The sequence below is a fragment of the Cryptomeria japonica genome, chromosome 7 (genome assembly GCF_030272615.1).
Source record: "Cryptomeria japonica chromosome 7, Sugi_1.0, whole genome shotgun sequence".
Lineage (NCBI taxonomy): Eukaryota > Viridiplantae > Streptophyta > Pinopsida > Cupressales > Cupressaceae > Cryptomeria > Cryptomeria japonica.
Window position 1 is genome coordinate 351733490 of NC_081411.1, and position 14852 is coordinate 351748341.

The following is a 14852-nucleotide window of genomic DNA, read 5'->3' on the forward strand; positions in this document are numbered from 1 at the left end:
AGTGTCGGATCATCTTCCTTGATAGCTAGGAATACCCATTCCTTCCCATTGTTGGATCCACTAGTAGAGTCTTATGTCGGCTCATTATCTAAATCAATTATGCCTTCCTCATCTGCTATGTAACATGATTTGTCTATGTTTTTCTTGAATCTATACTTTTTCTAATATCCAAGGTTAGGCTTAAATGATCTTTTAACTCTTTCTTCAAATCATGAATTCCTTTTAGGACATATAGATGCAAAATGACCAATCTTATTGCATGCAAAACATTTAAAAGGTGCATTTCCTTCATACTTACTTCCTATCGGTCCTTTTGGTACTCTTCTAGAAAATAGTGCTTCAAGTTGCTCAAACTCATCATCTTCTCTCTTCAAATCTTCTAATTATTTTGCATATAAAGCTTTCTAGTCTTTCTTATCAGTTGTAGATGTAGATGCATGAAAACCAGGTTCAGTCTTCACAGCTCCAGAAGGTCCAACTTCCTCAAGCTCAAAAGCAGATAGTTTCCCAACCAAAGTATCTTTGTTGATAGATGTATTAGCCATTGTTCTCAACTCATTTATAGTAGTAGCCTTCATTTTGTAAGCCGATGGTAGGGCTCTCGGAACTTTAAAAACAATTCATCTTCGCTCAAAGTTCCACCACAACATTGAATTCCCATAACAATCTCATTGTCTTTCCATGAATGCAGTAATCCTTTCATCTTCTTCCATCTTTAGGTTTTCATATATGACCCGGTAACCATCAAGTTTAATAATCTTCGTTGTAGGATCACCTTCATTAAGAGTCTACAACTTATCACATATAGCCTTTCCAGATGATTTTTTCGTTAATCCCATTATTTGTTGATCAGAAAGTGCAAACAAGAGGGCTTCTCTTGCTCTACAATCATTCTCAAGCTCCTTGTCAAAGTTTGTCGAAGGAGGATTTCCAGATCCCAGATTAAAGGGTGTGACACCATTCTATGTGATCTTCCAAATCTTCTTGCCAAGACATCTCAGATGAGTCTCCATCTGAATCTTCTATACTATGTAATTTGTTCCTTCAAGCCTCGGTATATCCCTTCAAAAGATAGCTTCAGAAGATCTGGATGAACTTTAACTTTTAGTTGCCATAGGATCTTCCTCAAGCAGTTAAGATTTGTGCAGAGAGGACCATGACTATGATACCAATTGTTAGATAGTTCAGATAATCAGAAGACAACTGAGAGGGGTGTGAATCAGTTGTCACGGATTACTAGAAGCATTAGCAATTTAAACTTTAATACTGGAACCCAAAACAATAATACCATAATATTAGTTAATACAATTAAGCATAAACAATAATTATAGAGTAAAATTCATCCACACAACACCAAGATTTGTACGTGGCAAACCCAGTAAGGGAAAAACCATGGTGAGAAGCCTACCCACAGTCAGATAACATTTATGTAGTAAGTATGTAAATTATAATGAAGGGACTTGCACTTGCAAGAAGGCCAAGAACCTAGAGCACACTGCTCATCACAAAAGGAGTCTCACTGACTACATAGAAATCCATAATATAATTTGGAGAAGTGTTGAACTGCAAAAGCTATCATCTCCTATGACAGAGTACAGTTTCGGTTAAGCTCAATACTGGAGGACTAAATCCTCTTACACAAACCCAATTCGATCTCCAATGATCAACCAACTCCTATACCTGAATGATATTACGTTATTCACACATTACATTCCTTGACCATGACCTCTTACATTAACCATGATAATCTACAATGAGATCTTACATCTATATATAATTTAATTAAATGTTATTTATTTCTTAATTAAATAATCTTTATTATTTAATGAATCCCATTTCTTATTAAATAATTTCATTTAAATTAATTAATTCATTCATTCATTCCTCCAAATCCCCAAATTCATATTCAACCAATTTCATCTAATTTCAAATTCCCCAAATTTGAATTTCAACTAATTTAATCTAATTACAAGTTCCCAAATTTGAATTTCATCATTCGCAAATCAAAATTCAAATTCAAATTAAAATGAAAATGAATTTCAATTTCAAAATTCTATAGCACATGTTGAAAATCATGACTATTCAATCAAATTAGTTAACTAATCAGTTAACCTAGTTAACTCTTCAATCTCCCCTTTTCACTCTCAATCACCTTTTTCTGACTAGTCAATTGATTCAGTCTTCTCTCAATCAATTTAGTTAACTAGCCAATCTATCTAGTTTACTAATCAATCAATTGAGTTATCTTTCCAGTCAATCCACTTAGCAGATCAATCAAAATGAGTTAACAGATCAATTAAAAACAATCAACTATCAATTAGCACTTGAGTTCCATTTCTCACCCCATTTCACCCAAAAATTTATAGAAGTAACACCAATTCCGTATTCTCAGCAATCATGATCTTTGAAATTATTGTTTCTAATCTATGCAAGAATCCCAATACAATATCTAAGAGCCACCCACACACTATGGCCGATTTACCCTTGTAATACAACTATCCAGAAAGGTAGAATAAGAATGGCCACTTGACCATCCATTAAAGAACCCCCCAAACCAAGAGGAGAAGGGGAGGGATTTTCCAAAGGGATCCCCAAACCTTTACAAAGGGTTTTGAGATGGCACCCTGAACCAACCAGCTTCGACTAATTTGACAACCCCAACAACCAAACAACTTTCATCTGCCAAGACAATCTCCACCTCCATAGGAGATGAACAAATAATAAGAGAAGTAGAAGAGAAGACAATAGATCGAAGTCTTAACTAGCCAGGCCTCCTAGATCAAAATTTATATCTTCCAAATGATGGTTCTCCTAAAATGGGTGATGTTAAAATGTGTTCAAAACACAAATGATTTATATCTTCCAAATAGTTTGTTAATTGGACTCCTAAATCAAAATTTATATCTTCCAAATGTTGGGTCTCCTAAAATGGGTGATGTTAAAATGTGTTGAAAACACAAATGATTTATAATGGGGAGTTACACATGTTGGTGTTTTTTTGACATACAATAGGGAACGTCGGATTTGAGATAAGTTGAGTACCATTTTTTGGATGTTTTTAGCTCATAGTTATATAATATTGTTTGATAGTTTTATGTATTATATCTCTTATATATAAGGTACTTTAGATAAATATTATGTATAAGATTCTTATATCTATTGATGTATCTCTAGGTATTTCATTAGTGTTACTCCTATGAGAATTTTTCTCTACATGTATATTGTAATATTGTTTAATTTAAAATAATATATTAGGTGACATTTTGAGAATGCAAGTTTTATCTTGTAAGTTCTTTGTCATGTAAATAACTATGTTATGGTGTGCTTGATAGTTTCATTTACTTCATTTTAATTTATGGTAAATTTTATAATGACCTAAAAAAAATCACTAACCTAATCTTAAGATTAGTGTAGGAAGAAAATTTTCTACCTTAATTTCCTTATCTTTGGTTCCCACTTACTAAACCTAAACATTGGTTTTATGCCATTATTATAAATCTTTACACCCATATAATTTTAGATACTTTCCACCCTTATGGACTTAGGACCTTAAAATTAGATCACCAACAAAAGTGAGAAACAAAAAGTTACACATTTTTTGCATATGCACTAACCATTGTAATTATTATCAACCGTGACATAAAATGATTCATGATGTAATAAGAGTATTAACTCTAACCATACCTCTAAACGCAACCCCATATCTACATATTAAAATGTCAACTACATTATCCATCCAAAGCCCCCTATTCCCATTCATATCCACAATCCCCGAATTAAAAAAAACAACCCCAAAATAATAATTATCTAATATGCAATGAAAGTTATAGCATCCTTACACTAACTGTACCAATATACAAATTATTTAATTTATTGAATCCTACTAGCTACAATTTTTTTTAAATGGCTATTATGTCTATCTATCCATGATTTCACATTTAAACATGTCCAACTTGGGTATGGAGGAGCATAATTTTAGCTTCATAATAACCACCTACTCATTCATCACAACACAATACTTATGCAAGGTATAATATAATTAACACATCATGATAAAAGGGTATAGTTTAGGCATATTAGAAATACATGAAGTTAACACTTTATAGACATCAAAGTTAATGGAAATAATAAATAAAGTAAAGAGAAATAATTTATATTCTAATGTAATCTTTAATACGTAAAATGATGAAAACTAATCTATGAATATCATGCTTAAATCATTTCTCTATGTGAACCTAACACTTGAAATAAATATTACTCCTATCCTACTTATCATTGACATCATTTCGTCCCATCATACCCATCACCATATCTATATTATATATTTAGCCATAATCAACCCATGTCCTCTCCTTCTTCTTGGTAAGGACAATGGAATTTTCTTAGAAAAAATATTATTTGGAAACAATTTGATAATTATTAATCATTTATAGCAAAGAATACTACACCTTGTCCCCCCTTCGTAGATTACAACATAAAGTATTAAGCACAATAAAACAAGTTGAGTCATATTATTTGCACATGACATATACCCTGGATATCTCATCTAAAATTCATCCACCAATTCATATATAATCTATTTTATCTCAACTCCTAATCCCCCAACCATACCATCCCACCTACCTACATCCTTATCTCTTTATCGAGTCATAAATTGCCACTAGTTCTACCATCAAGATAACAACCAAAATAAAATTAACCAAGAATAATCCAAATTTACAACATAGCTCATAACACATTCACCGATATATGAGCAATTTTAATTTAAATAAATCTCAATCAATATCTCACACCTATCCAAAACCAACTGTAGGATTTGTTCTTTGTCTTCCTACAATATTTGTTTTCTCGTCATCAAATATATCATTTCCAATTTCTACATATTGTAATTATGACAATACTATCCACACAGTTTTTTCATCTTTATATCATCATCAAATAAATCTATGATACAAGGCTTGACAATGGAAAAAAACTAATCATATTTTGCAATTTTAACCTCAGGCCCTTCAAAAACTCTCCCTCTTTAGGTCATATCCATCATCCTCAAAAAATACAAATTTGAAATTACATTTCTATTTTTTGATGGAGGTTCAAACCTATGAGAACGAAACTCGGGAAGGGCACGAAGCCCATGAGCACACCATACCAGCAACGGCCTTCAGAAAGTACTATTAGTCATCCGATATAGGGGCGCAAGCCTATAGGCTAAAACCTTTTCATGTAAGAGTTATATATTGAGGGGTATCTATTCCACCAAATTCGCCTAGGGCACGATGCTAGCATCATCCCTTATTATATTGAAGCCTTGCATTCAACAAAACTTGATCATTGATGGACTCATTTGGAACCATTCAACTTCACTAACAAACCAAAGATCTATTATCAACATTACAAATATTCATGATTATTTAAATTTAAAATAATAAATTAACAAAATATTTTATATCTACCATCATCTATCAAATAACTACCATATCTTCCTGCCCATTGCCCATTTACTTGTATTAAGTGATTACAATTATCAAATAAAGAGAGTTAAATTATGCTTTAGGTTGTCTACATCCACTTAATTAGCCTATATCTATGTGAAAGGGATTTTATTTCCATGATGTATTGAAGGGAAAAATATATAAACAATTGAACTGGTCTAGGTATGGGGAAATGATGTCGATTGTGTGGAGACGACGTCAAACAATTGAACTGGTCCAGGTATGGGGCAGTTCAACGGGAGTGGGGATTTGTAATTCATATCTACCTACGTCCTTGTCCAGCAGCCATAGCTACCTTCGTATTACCCACTACATAAACAATAGTCTTTGGTTATGATGTCATGGTGTTGGGCTTTGTCAGAGTTATTTGGCATTAATAAATACAGAAGGTAGGCTTAAGTAAAATTCCTGAACTTAGCTTTTGTAAACGTTAAGGAATAACCACACGTAACTGGACAAAAACTCTAATTTAGCGCAGAAATGGCAAACAACGTGTGTAGATTTAGTTTGATTTCTTTGCTTATTTTGTATTAATAATTGCATTTCTGTTTGAATAGTATGAAATAATTGCTCGCTGAGTCAAGATTTTTGTATTCTACAAGCAAGGCATGCATTTTACTTATGACTCATTCTAAATTGCTCAAAATAATCAGTCAAATATCACACCTATAAATACACGAGGAACGCAGCTTTTATCATCCAAGCCTTAACATTGAGAAAGAAAACACGCAGGCAGCTTGCAGAGATTGCAATCATAATATTCAGGATGAAGTTTCTCGTAATTGCAGTTGTGCTTAGCATTATGAATGCAGGTGTTTATGGAGCAGACCCTGATCCTCTTACAGACTTCGCTCCTGGACTAAAAACCTTCACACTCCGCAACATTTTCTCTAATGGAGATGTTACTGTCGATTCGGGAGGAGTACGTGCTGCCACTTCAGTCGCCAAGTTTCCTGCCGCAGCGTAAGATTTCATTATTACAATTATTACTCTTTTTCCAAACTCTATTCTTTTCGCAGTTGCAGTGACAAAGTGTGGTGTTGCAGATCTCAGGGGCTGCAATATGTGAGGTTCAAGATGGTTCCGTGTGGAGCAAATCTACCACATACACATCCACGAGCTTCAGAAATGCTTACTCTTATCTCCGGAGGGCCTCTTCAAGTTGGTTTTGTTGACACTCAAGGTAAAACATACTCCTGCCTTGCTTAATTCTTAACCCAATTTTCTTTCCCAACCAAAATCATTAAATACCTGCTGTATTAAATTAGGTCAAGCTTTCATCGATATTTTGCATCCTGGAGATGTCACTATATTTCCGAGGGGTACACTCCATTTTGAGCTTAATGTTGGAAGTGAAGAAGCTAATTATATCTCTGCTCTCAACAGCCAAGATCCTGGTGTCGTGGTAAGGAAAATACATATATTTACATGTGGATCTGCTAGATACTCCATTTTAATAGTATCATAATGCTTTACTCTTGATATTGGCAGACGAGCAGCGTGTCAATATTGAGGCTTCCGTTGAGAAGTGTGGCAACAGCTTTCAACATCACCCAACAAGCTGTAAAGAAATTAGATTCAACGATATATGCCAGTGCAACGGGACTGAAGAAAACATCCAAAAGCGGTTGCGTTCCAGGGAGAGATATTACTGTAGACTTTTAAATTATTTTTTATTACCTACTCATACTATCTATTTGGAACGGTGCTCATCTGTGAGTTATCTTTGTTTAAATAAAAATGTTTACTGTATAACGTCATAGTCTCTATTTAGAGATTTGTAAACAACAATAACTTAACATAGTCATTATGAACTTATGTCCTTTATCCAGCAGCCGATTTTGTATTGCCAATTGTGTGCGCCATTGCTTCTATCGTTCTGTTCGCGGTAGTGTTGTGCGGTCATATAGTTTAACGACAGTTTTATTGGGATTATAAAATCCAGCGCGTGCTTATTGAAGTGAACGATAAAAGAAAACTAATATTAAGAGAGAAAAACACAAAACTTTTCCAACACAAGATATAATCTACTCTTGTCAAAGGCAGTGATCTAGCATCTTCAGTTTTCCAAGTAACTAATTAACTAAGCATAATTTTAAGGATGATTCATAGTCATATTTGATAGGACTATTTATGTGTTGTCTTTGTAATTATTAGAGAAGCCACATAGCTTAGTGGTGGTCATAAGACGGATATTTGTGGAGATTTAGAGAACATAATTATAGCATTAGGTCTCTCAAAATTATGTATAAATAGAGAAGTTCTATTGCAGGATAGAGCAACCCATGTCATTTAGTCACATCTCATCTTTTCGTCTACATAATCTCTAGTCATTTTTCTTATTGTTCTTGTTTTCATTGTTCTTATTGAGAGAAGGAAATAGTTTAGTTATTGTTAGGGAATAGGCTAGTTTCTTTTATTGAAATCTTGGGAAATTCTATGCTAGTGGATAAGTGGTGAGGTTAGCGTTATTGGATGAAGGAATCGGTATTGCATAGTAACTATATAACAGGCATGAGGATTCTTCCTTTCTTTTATATCGAGATATATTATATGATATTGTGTGAGCTTAAATTAAGAAAGGTTCAAAATTGAGTTACATGTATTAATATATGCATTCTTGTATGATAGAATTTTTTAATCTTATGCATAGATCATGCATGTGATAGCTAAGTTAGATTTATGCTACGATATGCTTCTTACTAAATAGGAATGCTTGAGTTGGTTAGTCCTAGGGCTAGGTCAATCTATGGATGGGAATAACCTAGATAGTCATTCTATAATAAACATGTAGGATTGATATGGGTTTAGTATAAATGGCCAATTTACCAAATAGATAAATAAACGTCATACATGTTGTAGCCAATGTATGGTAGCTATAGCTATGTAGCACACAACACTATGCTCATAAGGCTATACTATTGTGAGGTCACCAAACCAAAGTCTTTGTCGAAGGGTCAGGCCACTTCAAATAGAAGAGGCATCAGGGACTATAAAGTCTTGGTTGGGTGGAAAAGCACTTTAGTGATGCTCTTCCCCATGCAGTTGGTGGTTGATATTTGTGGATGTGTGCCAACAATGACAGCTGGACCACTTGTATTATTTATGTTTCATTAAGCTCATAGAAGCTTTATATATATTCAAATATTCCTAAATTAAATGGAAACTTGGAAAGAAAAATGCATAAATGTATTCATATGTTTATGAATATAGTATTGTATATGATTCATGATTAAATGGAAATTAGAAAGATATTATTTCAAATATGTATTTTTGTTTGAAACGAAATAGGAAAAAATTTATTACTTGTATTTTGGCAACAAATTTCTTTCACTTGTGGGTTAAAACTTAATTAATCCAATGGGTAGAGAAATGGGCATGTTACAACTCTTAGCTTATATTAAAGACTTTAGGTTGACGACATAAAGTATCTTAATATCAATGTGACACTAGTGATATGAAACACATAAAAAATTCATCTAATACTCATTAACTAAATGATTGAAAATATAGGCAAATTTGACCTTAGAGTTTAAAAACTACAAAAAAAAATATTAAAAAACTTGGACAAATTCCCTTTAACTCCATAAGATTCTAATCTTCAAAATATTAGTTTTTTATTCTTATATGAAAGTCAACTTTACAATGATAAAATAATAGCCCTTGAATAATGAGAAAATAATTAATATTGGCATTTCATCAATTATCCTAAGGTAACAAAATTAGGCATTTTAATATTTTTAGCATATCCTCCTATTTCAAAAAACTTTAATTAACAAGCTTCTCATATCTTCACGTAAATCATATTTATAGATCATTTTCCAAGACTATCTTACTCCCTTATTTGATATCCAATACATAGGATCTCACAAATGTGAATTAATAGTAAAGTATTCTAGAGTTTTTATGTTGCTCAATGTCTTGGATCTCTTCTCCAAAATGATTACCGGTCCTCCTTTATGTTCACATGATCTTATCTTCCTTGGGTTATTGTTTATCTATTACAACTTCACATATGATGTTCTATGTACAAAACAACTTTAGGAAATTCTCAAGTTCAATATTTGATGTTCTTTTGTAAGCTCCTATTGAGCTATTGTACTTTAGATTCTTAGATGCCACAACTATGAGAATATATGTCCAAAACTACTTCAGCGATGCTTACACTATAATATTATTTTTGTAAATTGTATAGCTCACATTGAGATTTTTTGTCATGATAATGAATAATGGTGTTAAAGCTATGAGCTATTTTGATCTATGTTGATTATCTATTTTGTCGGCCCTATTCTAGAAACATTTTGGTTGTCTTATATTATGTATTTTATTCATTTTCTTTATTCAATAAATAAAAGTGTTCCCACACTTAAATTAGTTATACATCTTAAAAAATTGAATCTCAACAAATACCAAATTGAGATTACAATTTTTTCTTTTTTTGATGGAGGTCTTGAACTATGAGCTCAACAACCCAACAAGGGCACGAAGCACATGAGTGCACTAGCCTAATGATGAATTCACAAAGTAGTATTAGCCATCCAATATGGGGGCACAAGTGTATAAGCTAAAACCTTTTCATCTGTGAGCCATGGACTATGGGGTATCCATTCTGCTGAGTTTGCTAGGGCACAATCCTAGCTTCATTCCTTATAATGTCAGAGTGTTGCACTTATCAAGACTTGATCGCTCATGACCTCATTTGAAACCATTCAACTTCACGAACAAACCAGAAATCCATTGAAAACATTACAAAATTTCATGATTATTTAAAATTTAAACAAACAAAATATTTTATATATACCATCATCCTTCAAATAACTACCTTAGCTTCCTGCCCATTTAGTTTCCTTGTATGAAGTGATTATAATTCTCAAATAAACAATGATAATTTATGCTTGAATTTGTGTACGTCTATGTGAAAGCGATTTTATTTCATTAATGTATTGAAAGGCAAAATATATTAACAATTGAAATGGTCAATTACGAGGAAATAAAGTCGATTGTGTGGAGACGACGTCAAGCTGAAGATAGACATGGAGAGTCCACACTATTTTCCAGGGACCCGGATGGATTTCTTTATGTTTGCGCGTGGGCCAATTCAGCGGGAGGGGGTATATAATTCCTCATTATCTTCTCATTTTCCAGCAGTTATGATGTCACGTTGTTGGGATTTATCACAGTTTTCCTGGACTTAGCTTTTCGCATACGTTAAGCAAGAACCACACGTAACTGGACAAAAGTTCTTATTCAGCGCAGGAATGGCAAACAACGTGTGTAGATTTAGTTTGACTTCTTCGCTTATTTTGTCTTAAGAATTGCATTTATGTTTGAGTAGTATGTAATAATTGCTCGCTGAGTCAAGATTTTGGTATTCTACAAGGAAGGCATGCATTTTACTTATGACTCGTTCTAAACTGCTGAAAACCTTAATCTCGTCATATTGTTTTATGATACTTTGGTCCTTAATCTCGTCATATTGTTTTATGATACTTTGGTGGTTTAATATTGTGAGTGGTAACTTCGTAAACAGAGCTATCAATGTTAATATTAGACATCTTTTTTTTTATCGTTATGAAATTTTAAGAGGGTAGATAGGTTTATAGGTTCTTTTATCTCATTATATTTTTATGTTCTAATTGTAATTATTTGCATTTTGTTTGTTTTATGTTTTGGTTTAGTTAGTATAGTTTAGATTTAAGGATATTTTAAGAAGAAGTCAATCTTGATGGAAGATGAATTTATACATTATGTTAAGAAAAATAAGAAATACAAATAGTCTAATTTATAATATTGTGTTACTTTTATTCAAAAATAAAAGAAAAATTTACTAACAATGCTTGAAATGAAAATTACCTAAATTAAAATGAGGCAACACATCTGACTAGCACTAATTCAACCAACCTAATATGGAGAGTTGCATTACTGAACATCACATACTTGTAGAATGTACTACTAGGGTATGCAAATTCATACAATGTGCCACTAAGATGCGTGGAAGGTTTTCAAAGTCTCATCTAGGTGCACTATGATCATTTAGCATTTGTTAAATAGTGATGAAAACTAAACTTGAACCTACTAAACATTGTATGCATTTGATGAACTATCGAAACTAATCACAAAGCCATTGAATATTACATGATTTTGATGACTTGTGCAAATTAATGAAAAGGATACTAATTACTTCATGTATCTATGATTAACAACAACAAAATAAACATGACACTACTAAAAATAATCTACCTCCATGATTGCTCTCTATACTTTCCAACCTTAGTGACTTTGAACAAATATTGTCACCTTTAGGAAATACACATGATAGTTGTCTATAGGATCTCATTTGACACAAGTATGGACAATTTTCAAACATCCAAGTCTATAAGACATTGAGTTGAAATTGGCATTCAGAATAACATAATGTTTTGAGGATATTGAGAGCAAAAGAATTCTTACTAGGTGAATTTGGTTAAAATTTCAAAGACAATTATTGATTCTATTGTACTTTTAAGTGCTTTATTTAAATTTTATAAGAATCACAATGAAATTTGTTTATTATGACATTGTCAATTTTGAATAAAAATATTCTTTATTAAAGATCAATATAATTGAAAAATATTTAATTTTATTGTATGAAAAATTTTCTAGTTAAATGTGAGTTTTGAGCCTAATGAATATCAAATTAATATTAATTTTATGAAAATTCATATAATTAAAGAATAAACATTACAATTTATTAAAAATCTATATGATATTGTAAATTTTATTAAAGTGAAACATATATATGTCGAATTAAACATTTGTTTTTAGTTTTAGAAAACTGTGGGTAGTTCATTTTTTTAATTTTTTTTAATAACTGTGCTAACAAAATCTTTAAGTTTAATGAAAGTGAATTTATCGAGATTACGTCTCTAATAACTGCGGGACAAAACATCACATCAAATACAACATTAACGTAAACTAGAAGGCATCCAATTTCGCACCTATAAATACACGAGCAACACAGACTTGATCATGCAAGCCTTGACATTCAGAAAAAGCGCAGGTAGCTTGCAGAGATTGCAACCATAATATTCAGGATGAAGTCTCTCGTAATTGCAGTTGTTCTTAGCATTATGAATGCAGGTGTTTATGGAGCAGACCCTGATCCTTTTACAGACTTCACTACAAGAGTAAAAACCCTCACTCTCCGCAACATTTTCTCTAATGGAGATGTTACTGTCGATTAAGGAGGAATAGGTGCTGCCACTTCAGTCGCCAAGTTTCCAACAGCAGCGTAAGATTTCATTATTACAATTATTACTGTTTCCAAACTTTATTCGTTTTGCAGTTGCAGTGACAAAGTGTGGTGTTGCAGATCTCAGGGCCTGCAATATGTGAGGTTCAAGATGGTTCCGTGTGGAGCAAATCTACCACAGACACATCCACGAGCTTCAGAAATGCTTACTCTTATCTCCGGAGGGTCTCTTCAATTTGGTTTTGTTGACACTCAAGGTACAACACACTCCTACCTTGCTTAATTCTTTACCCAATTTTCTATTCCCACAAAAATCATTAAATACCTGCTGTATTAAATTAGGTCAAGCTTTCATCGATATTTTGCATCCTGGAGATGTCACTATAGTTCCGAGGGGTAAGCTCCATTTTGAGCTTAATGTTGGAAATGAAGAAGCTAATTATATCTCTGCTCTCAACAGCCAAAATCCTGGTGTCGTGGTAAGAAAAATACATATATTTACATGTCGATCTGTTAGATACTCCATTTTAATAGTATGATAATGCTTTACTGTTGATCATGGCAGACGAGCAGCGTGTCAATATTGACTCTTCCGTTGAGAAGTGTGGCGACAGCTTTCAACATCACCCAACAAGCTGTCAAGAAATTAGATTCAACGATATATGCCAGTGCAACGGGACTGAAGAAAACATCCAAAAGCGGTTGTGTTCCAGGGAGAGATATTACTGTAGACTTTTAAATTATATGATATTTCCTACTCTCGCACAAATAAACGACAACTATTGGGAACGGTGCTCAGTGTTTGAATTGTTGATCATCTGTGAGCTATTTTTGTTTTAAAGTATATGAAACATAGAATGTGATGCATGTTTTGGATTCAAAAAATGTGATACCATTCTAAAGTTATAGATATTTTTCAATCAGCCTATCAATCAGGACTTTAGTCAGAATATCATCACTTTTTGACCCTTCATGGTCCTGCACATACCCAACCAATTTGAATGCTAAAATTAAGTGATTCTAGTGAAAAATAAATAACATTAAAAGTGATTGTTATCCTAGCATTAAATATAACTATAAAATGTATATTTAAAATAAGATTAGCTTGATTCAGAGGTGTTAAAATTTATCCATGTGCTAAGTAGAGTCATTTAGGCTATTGGATTTGCAGCACAACACATATTTGACTAGGTTAAGGTAGCAGTATGTTGTAACTAGTAGATATGGAAAAGAGGCTATGAAAGGTGCTTTTGATTCCTCCTAAAAGTAAACCTACACAATGCACTCATTTTCCTAGTAGAGGAAGATGAATAAGATAACCCATGATTTTCTTACAGAAAGAAACCCCCAAAATTATTTAGGGCTACAATGTTGGAGCTACTAGAGTTACAATTATGTGGCTATTGAGAGATGAAGAAAGGGTAAAAAGATAATATGGTAGGTGACAAAACTAGTACACAAAATATGTGGGATCCTATTGCTAAAGTCACTCAAACTAATAGCAAGGAACAAGCCATGCTTGATAGAGAGAACAAAATTGCTACAAACATTGATTTTTATGTTGTTGATGATTGTTGAGGGAATATTGCAAGGATTGTATCTCTATGTGTCATTGATTGCTACCACCTAGAATAGAGCTAATGGTTGGAAAATACCACCTAGAGTCATCACTTCAAATATGTGTTCAATGACACACAAAATAGCTATAAAAATTGAATTGATAGGAAATGTTTCAAAAAACATTCACTTTTTTCCCTGCCTAAAGACACAAAAGAGGCCATTGGAGACAACACCAAAGTTGTCAGAATTTGAATTCCACAACGTAAATATGTGCTTCCCTATGCTTCACCTTTGTGCCTTCCAATATACTACTAAGTTTTTGGTTTGAGTGAAACCCAAAACTCCCATGAACTAGAAAATACACCTACAAGTGCAATCCCTTTCTACCTCAAAATAGTTAAAATATGCAAATTGACACGGGATTAGGATGCTTGTTACAAAACAAGTTTCCTCTAACATAAAAAATTAACCTAAACTAGTAGATGGGAAGAGGGCAATTTAGTTCTCTAATCTTTTTTTATTTTTGCCAACTTTTTGCATAATGCAAAAAAATCCAAAAAAATAAAAAT

At 32.7% G+C, this 14852-nt stretch overlaps 2 protein-coding genes across 2 annotated transcripts; both read left to right on the plus strand.

Moving 5' to 3' along the window:
* The first annotated feature begins 6210 nt into the window (after positions 1–6210).
* Positions 6211–7322, plus strand: LOC131857149 (germin-like protein subfamily 1 member 16). Its single transcript, XM_059209302.1, has 4 exons — positions 6211–6455; positions 6539–6675; positions 6761–6897; positions 6984–7322. The coding sequence occupies exons 1-4, from the start codon at positions 6259–6261 to the stop codon at positions 7155–7157; spliced, it is 645 nt and encodes a 214-aa protein (XP_059065285.1). The 5' UTR covers positions 6211–6258; the 3' UTR covers positions 7158–7322.
* A 5552-nt stretch (positions 7323–12874) lies between these two features.
* LOC131078755 (germin-like protein subfamily 1 member 16) lies at positions 12875–13462 on the plus strand. The gene is made up of 3 exons (XM_059208670.1): positions 12875–12980; positions 13066–13202; positions 13289–13462. The coding sequence occupies exons 1-3, from the start codon at positions 12875–12877 to the stop codon at positions 13460–13462; spliced, it is 417 nt and encodes a 138-aa protein (XP_059064653.1).
* Positions 13463–14852: the final 1390 nt, after the last annotated feature.

What these genes read in the sequence shown, in the direction of transcription:
- LOC131078755 (XM_059208670.1), top strand. Translation starts at nt 12,875, where the DNA reads ATGGTTCCGTGTGGAGCAAATCTACCACAGACACATCCACGAGCTTCA. An exon ending in TGGTTTTGTTGACACTCAAG is followed by an intron (nt 12,981 to 13,065) that starts GTACAACACACT and finishes GTATTAAATTAG; the next exon opens with GTCAAGCTTTCATCGATATT. An exon ending in GCCAAAATCCTGGTGTCGTG is followed by an intron (nt 13,203 to 13,288) that starts GTAAGAAAAATA and finishes TGATCATGGCAG; the next exon opens with ACGAGCAGCGTGTCAATATT.
- LOC131857149 (XM_059209302.1), top strand. Translation starts at nt 6,259, where the DNA reads ATGAAGTTTCTCGTAATTGCAGTTGTGCTTAGCATTATGAATGCAGGT. An exon ending in TGGTTTTGTTGACACTCAAG is followed by an intron (nt 6,676 to 6,760) that starts GTAAAACATACT and finishes GTATTAAATTAG; the next exon opens with GTCAAGCTTTCATCGATATT. An exon ending in GCCAAGATCCTGGTGTCGTG is followed by an intron (nt 6,898 to 6,983) that starts GTAAGGAAAATA and finishes TGATATTGGCAG; the next exon opens with ACGAGCAGCGTGTCAATATT.